Raw genomic sequence first — 24295 nt, 5'->3', positions numbered from 1 at the left:
TCAGGGGTGCCTAAACTTTTGCATACAACTATATATATATATATATATATATATATATTATATATATATATATTATATAGTATATTTTTCTTCTTTTTTTAACCATTTTATCTTGACTGAAAATGAGCCCTGCTCCTGTCCAGGAATCCAATACAGGCATATAGCAGTAGGGGTGGGGGGCTGCTCCTTTCAGAAATGTTGTGCCTTGCTGATATCAAATACATTGTAGATGCAGTTAACCCAGCAGCTAGCTAGCAGAGGGGACTGCAGTTTTAGTCTTTTTGGCATCCATGGGGTTAACTGCATCTGCTATGTATTTGAGCCGTTTCTCAGCGAGCAGGAGAGTGTGTGGGAGGTTCCATAATGATTACATACCCTAAGTTTTAGACTGCAGATGTCCCTAGGGGGAAATATAAGTAAGTGGCTTTCCTTCCTCTTCACATCTCTTGCATGGGCTGTGCTTTTAGACTATAGATTGATCGGCTGCTACTGCATAGTTGCAAACATTTGGGGAAAAAATTCCAGGTACACTCTCCAGTTATTAATTACCTGCAAACATTTTTTTACCACAACCCCTGCCCTAAAGTCCCGTCCACTTTGCCAAACCAACATAATTAGCATAGTTTAGCCCCACCTATTGATTATAGTGCAGAATATATATATATATATATATATATATATATATATATATATATATATATATATATATATATATATATATACATACACATATGAAACTAAAAGGTATAGAACAAATGAGGGAATATGCACTACAGCCAGTAGGAGGCCTGCACCAGGTTTCTTTATTTTTAGTGCTACTTAGTAGATCACTATTATAGTTGTTGCTGATCAAAAGATTAATTTCTCTCTTAACAGAAAGTAGTTTAGATTTTGACCATTATCTTTACACCTGATTTATTATTTTGCAAAAGATCATTAGAACCCAGATCTGTACAGTGTGTATTAACCCTTTACTAGCAGCAGCTCATTATCATCCAGATCTGTACAGTGTGTATTAACCCTTCACTAGAAGCAGCTCATTATCATCCAGATCTGTACAGTGTATTAACCCTTCACTAGCAGCAGCTCATTATCACCCAGATCTGTAGTGTGTATCAACCCTTCACTAGCAGCAGCTCATCACACAGATCTGTACAGTGTATTAACCCTTCACTAGCAGCAGCTCATTGTCACCCAGATCTGTAGTGTATTAACCCTTCAATAGCAACAGCTCATTATCCCCCAGATCTGTACAGTGTGTATTAACCCTTCACTAGCAGCAGCTCATCACACAGATCTGTACAGTGTATTAACCCTTCACTAGCAGCAGCTCATTATCACCCAGATCTGTACAGTGTGTATTAACCCTTCACTAGCAGCAGCTCATTGTCACCCAGATCACAGAGCTGGGCAGTACACAATAGTGTAATACTGATAAACCCCAAAGCTCAGACCTATATCACTGTCCTCTAAACTAAACTGAGTTCAACCATAACAGTTATTCACCCACCTCACTACAACTGCGAAATATCTGTACCCTGCACAAATATGTTTCCATGGTGATTGATAAATGATCCATAGATCATCTGTGTGAAGAATGTTAGATCTCAATCAGAAGCAGGAAAGTTCCCCACAACAAGAACCTCTGTAAACAAGCAACTAGAAATTCAGTTTCCTGCTATGCTTCATTTTATTGACAGTGACACCTGCTGGCGGAACTCGGAATTGCAGCAAAACCGTTTTTTTGGTTTAAAAAAATAAAATAAAAAAATATTAGGAAGTGTGCAGGGACAGTCCGGGACATTTAAATGGCCGGGACTGGGTCCCAATTTCAGGGACTGTCCCGGCCAAAACGGAACTGTTGGCAACTATGCTACTGATCTGAGATCACAAACAGGAAGTGAAAGTAAACCAGCCATTTTACAAATGTGTGATAAAAGCAACCACTAGATGGAGCTGGTTTGCAAGAAATCACATGCAAATCAATGCAGTACAGCCACATCTGATGATTTATTTATTTTTACTCTTGCGGTTTTTAAATTGCAGCGATTAATCGCAGTTTTAAATCGCATATGTGATTAATCGTGCAGCCCTAGTGTGTGTGTGTGTGTATATATATATATATATATATATATATATATATATATATATATATATATATACACACACACACACACACACACCATGGTTACTTTATACATATTATGTTCAAATTCTTTTTATTTTGTTCCAATATAACATATTCAATACATGCAATACATTTTATAGGTCCTTTACCAACTTTTAAATGTTACATTTTGAAAATACAGGGAGTGCAGAATTATTAGGCAAATGAGTATTTTGACCACATCATCCTCTTTATGCATGTTGTCTTACTACAAGCTGTATAGGCTCGAAAGCCTACTACCAATTAAGCATATTAGGTGATGTGCATCTCTGTAATGAGAAGGGGTGTGGTCTAATGACATCAACACCCTATATCAGGTGTGCATAATTATTAGGCAACTTCCTTTCCTTTGGCAAAATGGGTCAAAAGAAGGACTTGACAGGCTCAGAAAAGTCAAAAATAGTGAGATATCTTGCAGAGGGATGCAGCACTCTTAAAATTGCAAAGCTTCTGAAGCGTGATCATCAAACAATCAAGCATTTCATTCAAAATAGTCAACAGGGTCGCAAGAAGCGTGTGGAAAAACCAAGGCGCAAAATAACTGCCCATGAACTGAGAAAAGTCAAGCGTGCAGCTGCCAAGATGCCACTTGCCACCAGTTTGGCCATATTTCAGAGCTGCAACATCACTGGAGTGCCCAAAAGCACAAGGTGTGCAATACTCAGAGACATGGCCAAGGTAAGAAAGGCTGAAAGACGACCACCACTGAACAAGACACACAAGCTGAAACATCAAGACTGGGCCAAGAAATATCTCAAGACTGATTTTTCTAAGGTTTTATGGACTGATGAAATGAGAGTGAGTCTTGATGGGCCCGTGGCTGGATCGTGGCTGGACTTTTGGCCGACGGACACTTGGCCGAAACACAAGTGGCTGTCACATAACAGTCCGGCCACGAGATAGATAGATTTGATAGATAGATAGATACATAGATAGATCAATAGATGCAATAGATACATTTGATAGATACGATAGATAGATTTGATAGATAAATAGATAGATAGTTTCCCAGACAGAGAATTACAAAACATGCGGTCTGGGACCCATGGTAAGGTTCCCAGAGGCAGTTGCGGCGCCCGAGGCTCTGATTAGAACAGAGCACTCTGGAACGTATCTGCCCTCGGCAGAAATCGGAACATTCTTTAGCTTTCTGTCTGTCAGCCAAATGTCTGTCTGCCAAATGTCCTTCTGCCAAATGTCTTTCGGCATTTTGTCAGAGCACCGGCTGGATTGGTAAAGGGCAGAGAGCTCCAGTCCGACTCAGACGCCAGCAAGGTGGAGGTGGAGTACTGGTTTGGGCTGGTATCATCAAAGATGAGCTTGTGGGGCCTTTTCGGGTTGAGGATGGATTCAAGCTCAACTCCCAGTCCTACTGCCAGTTTCTGGAAGACACCTTCTTCAAGCAGTGGTACAGGAAGAAGTCTGCATCCTTCAAGAAAAACATGATTTTCATGCAGGACAATGCTCCATCACACGCGTCCAAGTACTCCACAGCGCGGCTGGCAAGAAAGGGTATAAAAGAAGAAAATCTAATGACATGGCCTCCTTGTTCACCTGATCTGAACCCCATTGAGAACCTGTGGTCCATCATCAAATGTGAGATTTACAAGGAGGGAAAACAGTACACCTCTCTGAACAGTGTCTGGGAGGCTGTGGTTGCTGCTGCACGCAATGTTGATGGTGAACAGATCAAAACACTGACAGAATCCATGGATGGCAGGCTTTTGAGTGTCCTTGCAAAGAAAGGTGGCTATATTGGTCACTGATTTGTTTTTGTTTTGTTTTTGAATGTTAGAAATGTATATTTGTGAATGTTGAGATGTTATATTGGTTTCACTGGTAAAAATAAATAATTGAAATGGGTATATATTTGTTTTTTGTTAAGTTGCCTAATAATTATGCACAGTAATAGTCACCTGCACACACAGATATCCCCCTAAAATAGCTATAACTAAAAACAAACTAAAAACTACTTCCAAAACTATTCAGCTTTGATATTAATGAGTTTTTTGGGTTCATTGAGAACATGGTTGTTGTTCAATAATAAAATTAATCCTCAAAAATACAACTTGCCTAATAATTCTGCACTCCCTGTATTGACCAACAATATATGGTTATGAAAGCAATGACCGAATAAGTTTCTTTCATGAGTCTTTTTGTGTTGACTTCAACTTGTTATACAGTGGTTGTACAAAAGTCTCTCGCATACTTCTGATACTTTATACTAATTTAGGTAGAATCAATGCATCACTGAGCTCTTGCATTCCATAATTGAAGATATATCACTCTTACATATTTTAGGAACATTTTTCTTGTATTTTTTAATTAATAAATCCTAAAACAAACAGTTTAACTATTTAAATGGGGTTATCATTTGTGTTTAAAGAGTCTAATTAACATCTTTTTTTTTGGGCTCAATGGTTCAGGGGTGCAATTTTTTTACTATTCTGTTTACTGAATAGGCTTATTTGCTATGCACCTGTATAAAACTTTGATTCTCTAAATGCCTATGTTCCATCTTCCTAACTCATGGCGAATTATACATAATCCAGGCCACCCTCTCAGTCATGCCGTATATGTCTTGGATCTTGTCTAACACCTCCCTCTAAACAGGTGGGCCTTCCTTCCAATGTCTCGCTATACAAACTCTAGTAGCTGTGCATAAGATTTTAATACATTTATTAATTGTTTGGTTTAACTGTGGAATCTCCCCGGTTCAAAAGTGCCTGGAAAATGGTAAGGGCTATAGGTTCATCTAGCAACCGCCTTAGTAGATTATTTAGTTGGTTCCATATGTCCCTAATTTTAACGCAGTCCTACCACATGTCTATAAGAACCTTGTACTCCACAGCCTCTATATCAAAGTCTGGATTTGGTAGATTAGTAGTGGGATGTTCTTATAGGTGCAGAAAAAAGGAAATTATAAGCGCTAAAGGATGTGCAAACCCAGCTTAACTAGTGAATTCCCCTCTAAGAAAACAAAATTAGCAACAAAAACAACAACAAAATTTCCTATGTTCTTATAGGTGTCATGTATAGGGATGGGCGAATGTTTCTAAAAATTCGAAATTTAAAAACAATTTTGATACATTCGTTCGAATCGTATGTTTAAATAACACTCTATTTTCGAATTTTCGTTTTTCAATAAAATTCAAAAATATTAATTAGAATGTAAGATTCAAATTCGAAATAGTATTTCTAGTAGGGATGCACCGAAATGAAAATTCTGGTCCGAAACCGAAAATTCAGGATGCCCCTGGCCCGAAACCGATTTTTTTTGTTCTTTTTTAACTACAGTGTGTGTGTGTGTGTGTGTGTGTAGCTGAGCTTGTAGGCGGGAAAGCTCCAACACATGGGTGTGGTGACTTGTACAGTAGTGCATGATCTGCAGTGAAACTGGAGCTCTACAAGGGAGAGCGTGGTTATAGCCAAACAATATGAGGTGGACGTGTTTTGTTTTTGGGTGTAGTTATCCGTGCGATGGGCGTGGCTGCACCTGATCCTCTCTTATCGTATCTCCGCCTAGTTCCTGGTTCGGGTCTCACACTGACCAGTCAGATTATATGTCTGGAGCCCCAAATGGAGTCTGCCTGTCACCTATCACCAGGACCACCGGACTTAGCTATGACCTTACATGCAAGGTGGTTATAGAAAGTTACTGTGCTTTTTTGTATACACTGTCTGGTGGGTGCTAATTTGTACCAACTGTGTGCGAGCTTGGGGCTTATGCATCTATAGTGTGCATGCATATTTGCCTCAGGCGAATAGAATGTCTATGCACAAGAGGCTGATGTATGAGCACTGTATAAAAGGCTTATACATATTTACTGTGTGTGCTTAGGGCTGTGTCTGATAATATCAAGTGTTTATAAACGTATCCTCCTTTGAATACTGTATTCAGAACTTTGGTTTCCTTCTTTTAAATAAAATAAAAAAAAAAAAGGGCACTGCTGGTTTTAAATATCATCATGTCATGGTACTTATGTGTGTGCTGCTCACCTTATGCTAAGGATAGACATGTAACTCAATAGAACAAGGGAGGCTGTACATTTTTAGCCATTTTGGTCCTCTTTGGGCCGAAATTGGAATTGAACATTTTCGGGGGCACAAATTTTGGTGCAACGGTAGTATTATTCTTTATTTAGTTCTGTGTAACAGAATCAGATTTAACTTTTTTTTTTTTTTTTTTTACCAATCATCAAAATGAAGTATAGTCCTATAAAACTATTATTATATGCAAAACAGTAAGTGTCAAGTAAAGAACTCAAACAGCAGCTCTAGGCTGGCATCAAATTTGAAATTTGCTACACAATTTTACCAAAAATAAAAGGCAAAAAAACCCAAAACCAAAATAACCAAAAATGCCATTTTCGGCCGAAACTTTCTGCAGCCGAAATTTCGGTGCATCCCTAATTTCTAGTCCACAACTGTGTTTAATAAATGTAATATTCGAATTTGAATGCTAAATTCGAATTTGAAATAGTATTTCTAGTCTACAATTGTGTTTTATAAATGTGGCATTCGAAAACTGTAAATAACATTCGTTAATAGAATTTTTAAGAATATTCGTTCTTATCAACATTCTATTATGTAAATCGAATTTCTACAAAACATTGGTTCTAACATTCGAATTTGAATATAAACACATTCGCCCATCCCTAGTCATGTACCATCTGAATTATGTTTTTATGCAGTTTTCCCTAAGATCTGTACTAACAGGAATCGTGTAGTATTTGATCACATTCTTTTTTTGGGAGAGAGATCTCAATATAATTTTCCCATTGTGTGACTATAGCAGATTTAGTGTTATATTTATTGTCTTGGAAAGTTAGATATAGTTTGGAGATAATGCACTTTTCTCTAGAGGGGTTTTTACATATGCTACTTTATACATATTAAAAGGGACATAATAATCAAATCTGAACCTTGTATGAGTGCATTTCAATTTTGAAAAGAAGCGTTTTACAATATATTTGTATCGTCATAAATGCTTCTAGTAAAATGTGTGACTGTTTAAGGGGCATATATTATGCACTCCCATTCAATCTCCATTACTGCTGAATACTGGCAGAGATTTGTATCACTCATACAATACACGCCCTCACCAGCTCCCTGACAATAGTGTTTAAATGCAGGTTCACTGGGCACACAAAGCATATGTTCATATGCTCCTGAAAGAGTAATAACATTTTACTAGAAACATTTGTCTCTAATATAAACATATTTCTATTCAGTATTGAAAGGTTTACATGCACATTTCATTTTTTTACTTTAAAGGGACAGTCAACTCCAAAAAATGTTATTGTTTAAAAAGATAGATAAACCCTTTATTACCCATTCCCCAATTTTGCACAGCCAACATGGTTATATTAATAAACTTTTAACCTCTGTGATTACCTTGTATATAAGCCTCTTTTGACAGCCCCCTGATCACATGGCTTTCTTTTTTTTTTTTATCTATTGACTTGCATTTTAGCCAATTAGTGCAGTGTCAGCCACAAATCCACTAGAGAGAGCACGTCATCTATATGGTTCACATGGATTAGCAGTCTCCTGTTGTGATAAAACATGTAATAAGAGGCTGTATGTAGTGGCTTAGAAACAGGTAAAAAAATTAGAGGTTTAAAAGTATATTTTATAGCAATGTTGGTTGTGCAAAGCTGGGGAATGGGTAGTAAAAGGCACTATATATATATATATATATATATATATATATATATATATATATATGTATATATATATTTTAAACAATAACAATTTTGGTGTTGACTGTCCCTTTAAAAGGGATATTAGTCATTATAGGATTGTAATGTAAAAATGATTAATTATGTGTAGTTAAAAAAACAACTTTGTAATATACTTACATTATTTTTGTTCCTTTTGCCTGTAATTTAACTTTTTTTTTTTTTTAATTCCACTGAGTTTCTATAAGGTAATGGCCGCCGCCATGTCTAAACTTAAGTTTTAACCTTATCTCACTGTCCTGTTGCGAACAATTAGGAACAGATATAAAACAGGCAACATAGACCAATACAAACATGATTTTGTGGGTTTCCACACAGCCTTGTTTACATAAACTTTTTTTTATATATCTTTCCCCCCATTGTTTTCAGCAGAATACAGAGATAAATAGAAACTATTCAAACATGGCGGGTCCCATTACTTTATAGAACTAATATTTAAACAATATTAATGTAAAACATACATCTACATATTATTCTAAGGCTAATATTTGCATGGAATACATCATTATGTTAAGCATGTATTTATGGTTTAATATCCCTTTAAAGGGACAGACAACACCAGAATTTTTGTGGTTTAAAAAGACAGATAACCCCTTTATTACCCATTTCCAAGTTTTAACCAACACTGTTATATTAATATAGTTTTTAGCTCTGTGATTACCTTGTATCTAAGCATCTTCTGACAGCCCCTTGATCACATTACATTTTTTTATTATCTATTGACTTTCATTTTAGCAAATTAGTGCAGTGTCTGCCAAAAGCCATAGGCGTGATCACGTTATCTATATGGCTGACATGAACTAGCTCTTCTCTGTTGTGAAAAGCAAATAAAAAAAGCATGTGATAAGAGGCATCCTTCAAGGGCTTCTAAATCATATGAGCCTTCCTAGGTTTAGCTATCAACTAAAAATACCAAGAGAACAAAGCAAAATTGGTGATAAAAGTAAATTGGAAAGTTGTTTTTTTGGACTTAACAGTTAGGGATGCCACCTTTCTTGGAAGAAAATACCGGCCATGCTAATTAACATAAATAATTAAACAGCATAACTCAAAAACTAAAGCTGATATGACTGATTTTAAATGCTCATTTGTTTATAATTAGTACTCATCCTACTCAGAAGAAGTTTCACTTTGACAGGGGCTTTCTTCCAATATTTATTTTCTACATTGACATGAACCTTAAAAATACAGGCTGTGTCGGTAAAATACCGGCTGGGTGGCAACCCTATTGACAGTGCCTTTAAGCATGAGGGTATGCTCCACAACCTCTTAACTAAAGGAAGGATAAAACAATGTTCTTTGAACAGTTATAATAAGTATATAAAACCAAATCACAAAATATTGTAATACTCCAGAAGGGTAATCTGAACTGTATATTGTGTTAATAAATTACTCTCAATAAACCCCCTCTGTGGTAGGTAAAAAACAAACATCCCTTTGCATTTAACCCCCTTCCCCAAATAAAAAAAAACAAACAAACATGCAAAGCAGGCACAATTTACACTGACTTTAACCCCTCTATACAGATCTAGAACAATAGGCCTGTTTTTTTCTTTTCTTTTCTAAAAAGACATACAGATTGCAATTTAAGGCTCAATAATACCCCCCACCCCTTCACGTTGGCAAGATTTTGATAATTAACTAGAGGATAGTATTGTTTTTCTTTGATATAATAAACATATTCACACAATGATCAAGGAAATTTCATTTTTTTTTTAATAATTGTTATTTAATCTTTTTGAACAGTTTAGAACATACTTTTACTAATGTAATTTCCAAAAATGAAAGAATGATGCACTCAACACTAGTTATTTATTAAAATAAAAAAAATAAAATAAAACCTCATCTCCTATCAGTTTGCTTTAAGACTGCACAGATGAATCAAGCAGTCTTGCAATCAGTTTAAAGGCATGCTACAGCCCTATAGTTCAGAGGTAGCTTCAAAAGGCATTGCAATACTCCAAGAGTATAGTAAACAATAGTAGTTCTCTGAAGAAAAGCATGATCACTAAACTTTGAATGGTGCCACAGCTGCATGACTTTGCTATTTAGAAGGGGTGTTGTGCAATTTTTTCCATCGTAGTTATACCGTGCCGAATAATATTTGCGTCATAAGAAAGTAACATTTCTTTTTAGAAGAAGTGATTTCCATCCAGCAAGCATTTTTTTTCTTTGTTCCTTGATTGTTATTAAAAAAAAAAAAATAATAATAAAAAAAAAAAAAAAAAATGTCCGGTCCTCTTAATAACGCCCATTGGTGTTCTATTTCCTGAAGAAACTGCTTTCTCATATACTGTCCAATTTCTTCAAGACATATGGTGCTGTAAAAGAAGAGAAATAAAGTGAGTTATTCATGCTGGTAGAGGGGACCCCCACCCCAAAAAAGGTTTTTTTTGCAGGCATATGTATGTCAAGTATGTATGTCAAGCTGTTGATATTTGCATAACAAACATTTTGCAGTAATTTATTACATTAATGAGAACACTGAGGTATAAAATATTTACCAAACAATGGTTTTCTATATCCAGAAACTTTAACTCATCTTTGTGAATATTATACATATAACACCCATTCTGTGTCCTAAAAACGTATGCCTGGCCTCTTAATGTTCTTGCTAGCTTCTTAATGACTAGCGCCATACCCTGTACGCAGGCTGTGCTCCTGGGCTGCAAGCACGCCATTCTCAGGAGTGAGGCTTTGAAGAAATAGCATAAAGGAGGACACCCAAGGATAGCAATTGAAGGGACAGGTTGCCCCTGTGATCCCAGGCCTGTCAGCGGGGTGCCTCCATGTATGAGATACACAGTGATCAGCAAGCAGGTATCTCTTGCTGCCGCTGGAAGCCTGCAGATGAAGCTAGCAGGCAACAGTACAGTAACTGTCAAAAATGACACTTACTGTGTATATAATCATGACAGCCAGTCAGTGATTATATACTGAAAGTGAAACCTAAATACTAGCCTGCTGCAATGCATGCTGGTATCACACATGGCAAGTACTGGATGCCAGTGAGACAATCCAGTGATACCCAAAAAACTGCTCCATAGCCATATTATTACAAAAGAAGTAACATGCTAAAATGTTAGTTTTTCAATTACTCTCTCAGTATCAACCTTTGTGTAAACAAAGAAATGTGATAAAGAGACACATATATAGAGAAATAGAACAGATAAAGATGTCTGCTCTTTCTACAAGCTTAGCCCATTTAAATGTTTTTTAATCAATGAGCAAAAACAGCCATTTCATACACAAAAATGTCCAATACATTTTTAAACAGTGCTGGTTGTATACATGACTGGAATCTTATTAACGCTTTCGCTGCTAAGCCTTTTTTCCCCTCAGTACTGAGACAATTTTGAACTTTTTTGCTACCTACATGTATAGCATATTGCAAGTCAAATTTCAATGAGTGACCCACACAAATTATATATTTTTTTCAGCAGGTCCAGCAGATTTACAATATAGCATTATTATATTTATAATTCATGGCATGTGAGATGGCTGCGACAGAAGTTGTAACAAAAATGTATAATTTTTGCTGAGATTTTAGCAAACAATATTAAAAGTGCCCAAGTGATCTCCTTACTAAATTGTCATCAAGGTTAGCCACATGTGAAATAGTGGCCCATACAGGCTTTTGGGGGTTATAATGTAGATTGGAGAGGCCCCATTTTAGAGTAGAAAAATAAAAGCACTTTTTTTCTTACAAGGCGTACAGTTATCACCTAACTATACAGACAAAATCCATTTTTTTTTTTTACAAAGGGATTTTCGTACTATAATAAACTTTATTAGGGGTCTCTAGACATATCAGAATTTTTTTATTGCACATATAATGACCCATTCCCAAGCAAATCCCCATGTGATTTTTTTGGACTTTAATTTTAAAATATCTGCTGTATGGTACTGCTCCAAGACAACCAAGAGCAGTCAATTATCTTCCAAATCAGGGGTCTTGGGAGGTTTGTAGCTGCTAAGGGAGCTGAGATTGAGGGGTCTGAAGAACATTGGGAGGTTTGTAGCTGCTAAGGGAGCTGAGATTGAGGGGTCTGAAGAACATCCACCCATCCAGCTCCCTTGCAGCTACACTAAACCTTCACGGTTCTGCCCCTTTGTGACATCATCAGGTCCAAATTGGGTGAAGTCACTGGCAATCTCATGAAGCCTGGGAGTCCCACCAACTAGGCTACCAAACTCTTGCCTCTAGCGCGGGGGATCACAGAAAACTTTATTTTTACAGCAGAATAACAAATTACTTCATTGAAATAATTATTTGATAAATAAACATACAGTGCTACATTGTTCTAAATAATTTAGAGCACCTTACCTTTAATTCCAAGTTGTGTGCCATGGGTACTACTGGCTGTGTCAAATCCTACAGTAACTTCACAGCAGTAATGTTTTTTTGTTTTTTTTTTTATATAAAGTTTTTATTGAAATTTTATAAAACATATACATCATATGTTAACCCTTTCGTGTCAGGGCTAAAGTGCCTACATCGGAACAACTGTTCCGATGTAGACAAATTAAAACCACACGATCGCAAGATTTCAATTATTGGATCGCGTCTGGGGGGCACCCCTACAACCCTAGGAACGCCCCCAAGACCGCGATCAAGTCCTGACAGCACAGAAGGCTTCAGGACAGCCGTTAGCTATGACGTTCTATTCCGTCATAACGGCTTTAAAGCCCAGTCTTTAAAGGGCTTTTTACATGTTTCCAAACCTACAATGAAAATATGAGTAAAATATTTTCCTGTAAAAAGGAAACAGTAGCACTGAATAATCTCCCTGTGGGGGTATGAGGGAAAGAGATTTTATATGTCAAATAGCTGCTTGTTTCTATTTAACCCCCCTGTCATAATTAGCATTTCAATAACATTGGCAGAGCTGCTTTATACTCTGCCATATGTACAAGTGATTTGGAAAACATCAAAGGGAAACCAATATTATAGTTGTGTCTCTTTGAGTACTAGGACTACCTCAGGTTGTACAGTAACAGAGCAAACAGTGACCTGCTCTAGTCAAAGTCACAACTTCCTATGTTTATTAGTTTGTGATTAGTTAGTGAGGTTTCTTTTGTTCTATGGGACAAGGAAACTTGTGTGTGTGTGTGTGTGTGGGGGGGGGGGGGGCCTAACATTATCATTATTTGATAAAATAAAGCTGAGGATTTGCAAAATTCTTTCCAGACATGAAGGTACAATATAATTGCACATTATTTTTAAATGGACATTATGCATCAGATTTTTCTTTGCATACGTTTTGTAGATGATCCATTTTATATAGCCCGCCTGGGTGTGTTTTTGTAAAAAAAAAAAAAAAAAAAAAAAAAAAAATGTATAGTTTTGCTTATTTTGAAAAAAACATTGTGCTGATTTTCAAACTTAACCAAGCCCCAAATTTTTAGATATATATACTGATGTATACATACTTCAGACTGCTTCCGTTTGTATAATGGGTCTTTTCATATGCAGGGGAGGTTCTGCTCTCAGTCCCGTTCAGCCGGTGTCCTAGGTTTATCTTATCAACAGTGTTACATTGGGAGCTTCTATGTAAGTTTTTAAAAAAGGTTTTACACTTAATTTCTATATCAGTATCTGTGCATATGATTCTTTATAGTGTCTATTACATGCAGTTAAATGAAAATTGGTGTATATTGCCCCTTTAATGTCACTTGAAAGCAGCAGGAGAAAAGAGCACACCTTGACTGACAAATTAGCTGACCTATAACTGAAGAAAAGTTTATGCTGTCTGAGAAACGGTGTATTAAACTAATGTCTGTTTAATTTACTACCCACATCCAATGTGACTTCCTCAAACTGGGGCAAAATATTATACTGTACAATAATGTATATGCACGGCAGTAAGTTACAATATTTCAAGTCAGATTGCCATAGTATCGTTATTTCTAAATGTTGTAGATTCTCTCTAGGTAGGAGGTAGCATGTTCAAGGTTACAGTAACACGTGGGTTAATTCAGCGAGCATTCGTCCTATTCTATTCTCTATTTCCAAATGTAATAGCAAGGGAATGTACCGAACACACAGGAGTATTTGTGCCAACCAACAAATGTATCACGTACAACTTAATCTGAAAATTACACAGAGATGCCCAATGCAATGATGCCCTTTCGTACGTTCTCCCCTTACTCACTGATTCTCAGTATGGCTACATATACCAGGAAGTTCCTGACGGACAGCAGCACGTCTCGTCGCATCTTCTTGCGCAGCTCCTCCGGGTCAGCCTTAGGGCCCAATCCCTCGAGTCGGAACATTGCTAGAATACAGGAAAACGACGCTAACCAGCACCACAAATAATCACAGCACCGCTGTAGCTGGAGGTCAGAAGAAACACGAGAAAAGATGTGTAGTAGCAACTAGATCCCATTCGGCTAAAGAGCCTGTGACGTCACACCAGTCACGTGATTGATTGCAGTGATCACAAGGTACAGCTACAGTAAGCAGCAAATCATGAGATCGCTTTAGTAAATATATGTGTGTGGTACAATTGCTACATGTTTCCTCTTTCCCATCTCCTCAACATTTTCTCCCTATCATCTTTCTCTTCTCTCACTTATTTCCTGTCTTCCCCTCTTACTTTCTCGTTCACATTTCTCCATTCATCTCCTCCGGCTTTGTTTGTCACCATACTATTTGGCACTGTGACATAGAGTGTGTGAATATATAAGCATTGAGGGTACCCAGTGCGATGTCACAAGGACATGTGTAATGTATCAAACGTGCCCAGATTACACAGGTAACCACGTTAAATGGTTGTAGAAGTGTTAACCTTTTCATTGCCCAGAACACTTCTGTAATAAGCAGAGCACTGAACGCCATATAGGGCATATGTTGAACACTATATAGGGTGAGAGTTCATAGCCTGGTGGCAGTGACTAGTGGCTGTGCCAGAAGTGTGCTCTGATCAAAAGGGTGAGTGTGCGTGACTGCCAGCACCACTACTCCAGGAAGTAATGAGAATTTTCTAGACACTGGTGTCTGGGTTTGTTGAGCCTGGGCATGTTAGTGTATCCGGAGGGACGGTGGCAGGTGTGTAGAGTAACCATAGGCTATTTGAGGGTAATCCCTCCTCTACCTATTTCAGATGCTTGGCATTATAAGACGTGACAGTACAGATGATCAGAATCTGCAAAATCGTTATGACGACTAGCTAGAGGTTGTGTTTAGGTTGTTGATAAGGAATTCTACTAAAACTGACTATAGAGAAAGCCGTGTGATTTGGCTCTGTCACTGTAAATTATCTAGTTCTCATCTCTATACAAGAGCCGACCACTAGGGGCGCAGGCCCGTTATCAGTATGGGATCTAGCGCTGTCACCATGAACGGTCTAGTTTCTTTTCCTATAGGACCTGACCACTAGAGGGCAAAAGGTCCATTAGTAGTATGAGATTTAGCTTGCTATTATTGAGCAAGCTAGATTCCGTACACATTCACAAGTAAGGACAATATCTGTCTGCAAGTGGGAAGTGGCATAGTCTCTCGATCTCATCAACAGCAGCCAAACATTCTGATGACGTATGGCCTTGCCCTGTGGGTTCTGAAGCTGCGAGCGGTCATATTGGTAAAGGGGAGATATTGAATAAATCACATGAAAAAAAAAAAAAAAACTTGGAAAGAAACTTAGCTTTGTATCAACTAATGTACATTATTGTTAAACTTTACAGAGAAGTGGTAACAGTTCGCCATCTACTCTTCAAGACACCTTCAGAAAACATTTGTAGATCAAGCCTGACTCCTGAGTGCTCTAGATTTAATAATAACATATATCAATCTTTCTGATTGGTTCAGCAGTACATACAAGTAAAATGCTATCGGACTTACAAGTGGGGTGTTCTTTTGTGTTTGACTGAGGCATAATTTGGTGTGCGGACTGTTGGCGATATAAGCCTTTTGCTAAAAACTAATCCATACTGCTTGCGGTGAGTGAGTCAGTGGCTGGTTTTATTTATTAGCATCAGGTTAGTTCACAGTTTAGGTTATTTCTGTGGTTTAGGGGCCCAGGTTACTTGTGGTTAGGGTTAAAGGCCTGTAGTGGTGTAAGCCATTAGATCATGTATTTTTTTCCAGCTACCACTTTACAATGCTATGTGTTTAACCTCTTTAAATGTGTTAAATTTATATTTAAAGTTCTGCTCTGGAGCTGCAGAGTATTGCTGGTTTGTTTTTAAGGGAAACTGCTCTTCACCCAATCAGCACACATCCCTGTTGATCCAGAGTTGTACTTTAACTCTGTTTAACCTCGTTTGGGGGGTTAAACACATAGCATTATAGAGTCACAGGTGTTAAAGGTATTACATTCCCTACATTTTAGTGGCCATTTAACAGTGAAAGGACCATAAAGTACAGTGGAATAGCATAATTAACATGCATAATGAAAAATGCAGTAGCAGTATTTTTTGTGACAAATTTCAGTTACTTTAATTTTCCCCGCCCCTCATTTGATAGCCATGATCCAATCACAAAACATATACTTATATATACAGTGAACTCTTGCACATGCTCAGTAGGAGCTAGTGCCTCAAAATGTGCATATAAAAAGATTATGGACATTTTTAAGTAAATTGGACAGGTTTTTTTTAATTGCATACTCTATCTGAATTATGAAAGTTTAATTTTGACTTTCGTCTCCTATTAAAGGGCCATAATTATAGATAAAAATACATGCTATATTTTATTAGAACATGTAATGTTCACACTCGTTATACCCAAACACTGACCCCTCGGAAAAAGTACTACTCAGGATCAGCTGTGCTTCTACTGCTGAGTGACTGCTAGATTCTGCTTGGGACCAGCATTGCTCTACAGCTCCTGATCATTACTTTAACTATGTGTTTTAACCCCTTTGTGAGGATTAAAAACAGTTGGGTCATTGTGAGTGTTAAAAGTACATGCTGTAATATATATATATATATATATATATATCATTTAAAATATAGGGTTTTGTTGAAATAAATGTTCAGCTGGGATTTAAAACTTATTTGGTATATGACAAGTTTTTCAGTGCGTACCCATAGAAGTCTTTTATGTGAGGGATTTAGCACACCAGATAATGCCAATCTTTTTGTGCTCTTATTTGTAATGTAGGCCATTACTGGATTTAATTTTGACATTAAAGGAATAATCTAGTCAAAATCAAACTTTTCTGATTCATATAGAGCATGCAATTTTAAACAACTTTCTAAATTACTCCTATTATCATTTTTTCTTCATTCTCTTTGTATCTTTATTTGAATGTGAGCTTAGTAGCCGGCCCATTTTTGGTTAAGAACATAGATAGCGCTTGCTGATTGGTGGCTACATTTAGACGCCAATCAGAAAGTGTTACCCAGGTTCTGAACCAAAAATGGGAAGACTCCTATGCTTACATTCTTGCTTTTTCAAATAAAGATAAAAAGAAAATGAAGAAAAATTGATAATAGGAGTAAATTAGAAAGTTGTTTAATGGAAGTAAATTGGAAAGTTACAATTGCATGCTCTATGTGAATCATGAAAGTTTAATTTTGACTAGACTATTCCTTTAATGTACTTTTTATGGGACTTGTTTGTTTACACACTATGTTTCTAATGCTTTTCTTTTGTGTGCAATAGATTATACTGACTGCATTATGCACATGTAAAACTGGACACTGTTCAACCTGTTTTCTTCCATAACAGATCACTACCTTCGTCGTGTTGGTTTCTTATAACTTGCCCCATTCCATCTGCGGATATGATCTGGCGATGCCTTCTGCGTCTCTCATCTGTGCACAAACCCGTAATCAGAAAACTTTGCACTGAGACGCAAAATGTTCAGAGGGGAGGTTGGTCATTTAATTTATTTTTTCTATCCTTATTGAATTGAATACTGCCAAGAAGAATAGTGAGGATGGGGCTGTTAGTAAATCTAATTAGGTCTTTTGCTATTCTATGCACCTTAATCATTAAAGTTCACTCTATCTTTTTCAGAATTACAAGTATCTATTATTTTTTGCAATTTATTCACTAAAGCTCACACCAGCGTCTCCATCTAACATGCTTAAAGGGACACTCAATCAAAATGAAACTTTCATTATTCACATAGATCATGCAATTGTAACTTTCCAATTTACTTCCATTAACAAAATGTGCAGTATTTTTATATTTAAACTTTTTGAATCACCAGCTCCTACTGAGCATGTGCAAGAATAAGTGTGTATGCATTTGTGAATGGCTGATGGCTGTCACATGGTACAGGGGGAGTGGAAAAAGACATAACTTTTAAAATTGTCAGAAAAAAAATCTACTCATTTGAAGTTCAGACTAAGTGCTATTGCATTGTCTTGTTATCTTGCATTTGTTCATTATGCAAATCTACTGTGTTGACTGGTCCTTTAAGATGCAGGGGGAGCATTCGTGGATCAGCTACATTGAATAACATAGGAACTGGTGTAGCTGGAAGAGAGCATTAGTGAATCCGCTCCATCTCATAATGCAGGAACTTGTGGAGCTGGTAAGGTTCATAGAGCTGGAGAGGCTGGTGGGAGCTTTATTTAATCAGCTTCATAAAATAATCAAGAACTGGTGAAGCTGTTCAGTGAAAAAATAGAGGTTGCACTTCAATATTCTGACAAAAAAAAAGTGAAAAACGTTATTGTAGAATACAGCAACGTTTCGGGGCTCCTGCCCCTTTATCAAGCTAACACAACCTTAAAGAAAAGGTAATCACTAAGCACCAACTATATATCAACAGACCTCCAGCTCTAATACATTGGCACCTAGTTGCCAATAGGGTGGATTCAAAAAAGGGGTTTATATATCAGAGCGCCAAACAGTGGTAGGCAGGGTCTAAGGTCAAAGCTTCAAATACCAATTATAACAATAAGTTAAATGTAACACTTTATTACATATATATATACATATAATTACAAAGGCTGATACACTTAATACATAAATACAACAGTTTATCATGGATCCATGGTCCAAAAAGAGAATTGCTGTTACACTCTAAAACAACCAATAAATGACAATAAAATTCTTACACAATAAAACTTAAAAACTAAGAGGAAGCGTACATGCACACTCCAATAGGGACGACAGATAGCGGAAATAAATGATTATGTATTAATTCAAGTAATCTTAAAACATTACAATTGGATAAAACAATGTATAAAATGATTAAAATAGAGTTAAGGATCGGACTAGATAAATTAATAAAAAGCCGGGCTCTCAGCTAAGGATTTACCTATCACTCTGAAAAAGAAAAAAGCGCAAAGAGAGACTCAAGTGCAATAAATAACACAAACGCTGCTGCTCTTAAAAATATGCACTTACAATGTTTTATTAATAATACAGCAGTTTAAAAACACAGCTTTCTCCTTTAGGGTAAAATATCCAAATACTCAGCTGCTCCGGTCTGTTTTCACAGCCTAGTTGTCTTTTTTTCTTTTTTTCCAATGTCCGTTGGAAAAAAAGAAAAAAAGACAACTAGGCTGTGAAAACAGACCGGAGCAGCTGAGTATTTGGATATTTTACCCTAAAGGAGAAAGCTGTGTTTTTAAACTGCTGTATTATTAATAAAACATTGTAAGTGCATATTTTTAAGAGCAGCAGCGTTTGTGTTATTTATTGCACTTGAGTCTCTCTTTGCGCTTTTTTCTTTTTCAGAGTGAAAGTTTTTGCCCTACTTCATTTGGTGTGAAGGATCCATTTGGTAAACAAGCAGCAGAGGACTATAATGATTTATGGACTGACATCTTTTGGAAAGTGGTAAAACGTTTTTGTTATTCCATTTGTTTTAATATTGATTTGTGTGTATTCTGTTTTGATTACCCTATAATTGCATACAGGGATTTGATTTATTTATTTAACATTTGTTGGATACCACACATGTTTGTTGTAAAAATTGATAAACAGAATTGACATTAGCGATTTTATTATATTTTAAGAGGGAGTTAGCGCCACTTTTATTTATTTTTTGGTGGGTAAGGATTTACCTATGTTTACCCAATTAATAAATGGATGAGTGTAGTAAATTAGAATGGGTGGAATGTGAAGTGAAGGGTAAAAAATGAATTAATGTGAGTGGTTTGGTGAAACTGGAATCGTGAAACAAAAAACAAAATGGAATCTTGGTGAAAAATAGTGGGATTCCAAACACATAGTTAATTTGCGTGTGTAATCAATGTGTATTTGTGCTAAACACCTGATTAATGCTAAAAGTCTAAAAAACCAAAGTGCCAGTGGCAAAACTTTCCACCTAAATTCAAAACATTTCTTCAGGTAGTGAACGCTAGAAAAAAACGTTAGAAAAAAAACCCAGGATCTGGGCCAGGGGCAAGAAATCCTTGTACAACTCAAATTGTTTAGCAAGCGATCATTAGGTGTACATAAGATGAAATATTTATAAATATTAAATATAAGATTTCATCTTATGTACACCTAATGATCGCTTGCTAAACAATTTGAGTTGTTCAAGGATTTCTAAAAATGTTGTGTATTTCTTCTGTTAAATACATCATGTTCTGCTGATAATAGTAAGGATGCCTGTTAAATAAACATAGCTAAGCAAATAGATTGCAGTTCCATTCTTTTTTTTTTCTTTTTTAATTTATTGACCAAAAGCAAAATAGCAGCCTTACAATTCGGCTTACCTTTCACCACGCAGGGTATACCAAAACAAAATTTTAGCCCGACATTTTGGGCTAGCATTTCACCACACAGGGTGTTTACACTAATTATGGAATATCTATCAGAGTGCTAATACACATAAAAAACCACAACCTATATTCAGATGTTTCTTCAACTTTCAAATTAGACTCTACCTCAGCAAACATTCAATTACCCTGTTGGGACTATGTCACTATAGAGAGAACCCTTCCTGTAGAAACTTGGACATTACAGTGGTAGCTGAATTATCTAAAGTCATTTCTCAAATTGTATATCTTGCTTTTGGGGCTTTTACCTATTATAATAAGACCCCATCTGGAGACAATACTTGAAACACAATCTACAAAACAAACAAACAAACAAACAATAAACAAATAAATGAAAAAAAAAAAAAGAAAAAAAAAAAGAAACAACAATAATAGAGAAAAAAAAAAAAAAAAGACCCCAACTCCACTTCCCTCCTCCCTATTTGTTCGAAGTGCTGTTTGAACATAATCAAGTTGCCACATGTAATATTTATTTAGCCCAGTAAAGTTATCTTACCCCGGGATATCAAGTTAGCCCGTGCCCCACTCTTGGGGTATTTTGTTTTTTAACAAAAGTAACATGAATTCGGGGGAATTTTGTAAGGGTAGTATGAGTTGCTTTTGTACTATCAATGGCTTTTCCCTGATTATATTTAACCATTTTGAAAAGAAAGCCTTAAGTCTCTTTTCTGAGTAGGGTCTAATATTAAATAGCTCAATCGTCATCTGCGTATCCATTGTATTAATAAATTCTTTCAAACTAGGCTCTTCTGATGCATTCCATCTTTTAAATATTATGTTACGAGCGGCTAAAATAGCCAAATTTATAAGAAGTTTATCTGATTTATTATCACCTTCATCATATAACAGGAAAACATTGACTGTAGTCAAAGATATTTTAATACTTAAAAATTTATTAAGCCAGTAATTAACTTTTCCCCAAAATTGCAATACTTTTGGGCAAGCCCAAAGACAATGGATAATATCAGCAGTCTCAGCTTTACATTTAAAACATTTACAGCATAGTGTTTTATCAGCCCATTTATTAATTTTGTCAGGGGTTAAATAATAATTATTTAATAGTTTATATTGAGACTCTTTCCAACTATGCACTGACGTAGCCATATCCAAAATAATAAAACTTTTTTTAACCTCTTGTGATTGCACCTGCGGGAAATACCTATTCATGTAGGTTGTAATTTTTTCCACTTGCATCATCCCAGATATGTTACATAACATGTTGTACCATATAGAAATTGATCTCTTCCCAGCTTTGTATAATTTTAGCCCAGAGTCTATTTCTGACCACTCCCACTCAGACCCAAAACGTTGGCGTAGTTGATTAAGATAACTCCTGCTCTGTAAATAGGCATAAAAGTTTTTAGGATTCAGTTGAAACTCAGTTGCCAAATCTCGAAAAGACTTTATATATATATTGTATCAGCTTGCCTGAATTGGGACCAATTCTTTAAGCCTTTCTCCCTCCAAGTTTTATATACCGGGTCTGACAGACCAGGCAAAAAGTCGGGCATGCCCATAATAGGACAATGACTAGAAATATGATATTGACAGTTTAAGAGGGTACAATATTTCTGCCAGGCTACAATAACATTCTTAAATGTTAGTAAATTGGAAATATTGTTAGGGATTAATTTTTTATCTACGTGCAATAATGACTTAAGATTATAAGGCGTGATTACTTCTGATTCCAGATTATAATAAGTGACGTAATCCCCCTCTACCAGCCAGTCTACTGCGAATTTAACTAGGGTCACCAAATTATATGTTTTAAGGCAAGGAAGTGCCAGACCGCCTTCTTTTATACGCTGAATCAGTTTATTTAATACCAAACGAGATTTACCATTGTTCCATAAAAATTGGGATATTGATTTATTGAACCTATGTAGGTCTGATCTTAGTATAAATAGGGGCAAGTTTTGAAGCAAAAATAAAAATTTGGGAAATATAATTGTTTTAATTACCATTATCTTTGCTGAGAGTGACAATTTATACATACTCCATTTTGCTAAATCTTGAGGTAGTTTATCCAATAGGTTTTCATAGTTTATTTTGTACCATTCATTCGGATTTTTACATATATTTATACCTAGGTATTTTAACTGTTGCACTTCATAAAATCCATGCTTGGTATAGCTCTTGTTATTTTTCTGTAACCAGAGAATCTCCGATTTCTGCAAATTCATTCTATACCCAGAAAATCTACTATAGGTTCCTATTATATTAAGACATTTTGGAATGCTTTCAATCGTGTTATATAGATACAATAGTAAATCATCTGCATATAATGAGATTTTAATATTCTGTTTGCCAAGCCGGATGCCTGTTAACTCTTGCCTTAAAAGAATTGCCAAGGGTTCAATAGAAATATTAAACAGGAGTGGCGATAATGGGCATCCCTGTCTTGTCCCTTTATGTAATGTTATATATTGCGAGAGTTCTGCATTTACTAGTAGTTGTGAGTTAGGGTTATTATAAATTGCTTTGGTTAAATTAAAGAAATTACCTTGTAGGCCGAATTTATCAAGTGCCGTGAATAGATGGTCCCATGTAATAGCATCAAATGCTTTTTCCGCATCTAGTGCAAGGAGGGCCAGGTCACCTTTAATATGTTGCTTATGTCCCAAGAATTTGTTATAGTAAAAGTCTATTGTTGTCAGTATGCGTCGTATATTTCTGACCACATTCCTGCCTGGCATAAAGCCTGACTGGTCATGGTGTATGACCTCACCTATCACCCTTTTCAATCTGTCTGCCATTATTACCATTAAAATTTTATAGTCTACATTTAACAAAGATATTGGTCTATAAGACCCTAATTCTTCACGATTTTTACCTTTCTTATGAATCAACATAACAATTGAACTAGTGAAATATTTTAATTGATTGCTATTATTGACATAATAATCATTAAAAAGTTTACCTAACATATCAACAATATCTACTCTGATGCTTTTGTAAAATTCGGCTGGAAGCCCATCAGGGCCCGGAGCTTTATTGTTTTTCAATTTTTTTATAGCTTTATCTATTTCCCCTTCAGATATTCTTTGATTGATCTCCTTGAGAGCCTCTGATGAAACTCTGGGCACTGTAATGCTTTGCCAAAATTTGTTTTTAGCAACTATATCTATATCTTCAGCAGAATACAGTTTTTGGTAGTATCTAAAAAATGCTTGTCTAACCTCAGATGCCTTTGAGTGTAAACTAGCTCCTTCCCTTATATTTGAAATCATGTTTTTATTATTTCTTGTTTTAATCAACTTTGCCAGATACCCTGCACACATACCCTTCGGGCCTTGGAAGGTCGCCCTAGCTTTTAAATCTTCCCTTGTCCATTTCTGTTTTAAAAATATTTCTCTTTCCTCTCTTGACTGTTTATATTTGCCCCATGTGTTGGGTTGTGGATTAGACAAGTAAGTGTTATATGCATTTTTAAGTTGTTTTGCTAATTGTACCTCTCGTGCCAGGAACTTCTTTTTTAATTTTGACATATAGGCCACAATCTCCCCTCGGAGTACCGCTTTGCCTGTTTCCCAGAGAATCTCTGTTTTATCAGCATAACTAGAATTATTGGCTAGAAAGATTCTCCAGGCATTAGTTAACCAATTGCAGAATTTGATGTTATTACACATATACTTTGGGAAGAAGAAATTATTACAATTTCCTGCTTTTCTAGCTTTTATTTTTAACTCTA

At 36.1% G+C, this 24295-nt stretch overlaps 2 protein-coding genes across 3 annotated transcripts in view; one reads left to right on the top strand and one right to left on the bottom strand.

Moving 5' to 3' along the window:
• Positions 1-9604: 9604 nt before the first annotated feature.
• Positions 9605-14307, bottom strand: TOMM5 (translocase of outer mitochondrial membrane 5). The gene is made up of 2 exons (XM_053700641.1): positions 14067-14307; positions 9605-10232 (listed from the first exon to the last, which is right to left on the bottom strand). The coding sequence occupies exons 1-2, from the start codon at positions 14185-14187 to the stop codon at positions 10198-10200; spliced, it is 156 nt and encodes a 51-aa protein (XP_053556616.1). The 5' UTR covers positions 14188-14307; the 3' UTR covers positions 9605-10197.
• A 1094-nt stretch (positions 14308-15401) lies between these two features.
• CSKMT (citrate synthase lysine methyltransferase) overlaps positions 15402-24295 on the top strand; it is a 36494-nt gene continuing 27600 nt past the window's right edge. The window contains exons 1-2 of one of the 2 annotated variants that reach the window (XM_053702716.1): positions 15402-15494; positions 17588-17733. In XM_053702716.1, coding sequence (XP_053558691.1) covers positions 17643-17733 — 91 coding nt within the window. In that variant the 5' untranslated portion in view covers positions 15402-15494; positions 17588-17642. Of the gene's footprint in view, positions 15495-15514; positions 15853-17587; positions 17734-24295 lie in introns of those variants that run through there. The other variant, XM_053702715.1, reaches the window with a different exon arrangement.

The sequence above is a fragment of the Bombina bombina genome, chromosome 2 (genome assembly GCF_027579735.1).
Source record: "Bombina bombina isolate aBomBom1 chromosome 2, aBomBom1.pri, whole genome shotgun sequence".
NCBI lineage: Eukaryota > Metazoa > Chordata > Amphibia > Anura > Bombinatoridae > Bombina > Bombina bombina.
Note: the sequence above shows the minus strand (reverse complement) of the source record. Positions and strands in the feature narration are given on the sequence as shown.

Bases quoted from the DNA above. Each gene is read 5' to 3' on its own strand.
- TOMM5 (XM_053700641.1), bottom strand. From the start codon at position 14,187: ATGTTCCGACTCGAGGGATTGGGCCCTAAGGCTGACCCGGAGGAGCTG. The intron at 10,233-14,066 runs GTGAGTAAGGGG...CTTCTTTTACAG, and splicing joins TGTAGCCATACTGAGAATCA to CACCATATGTCTTGAAGAAA.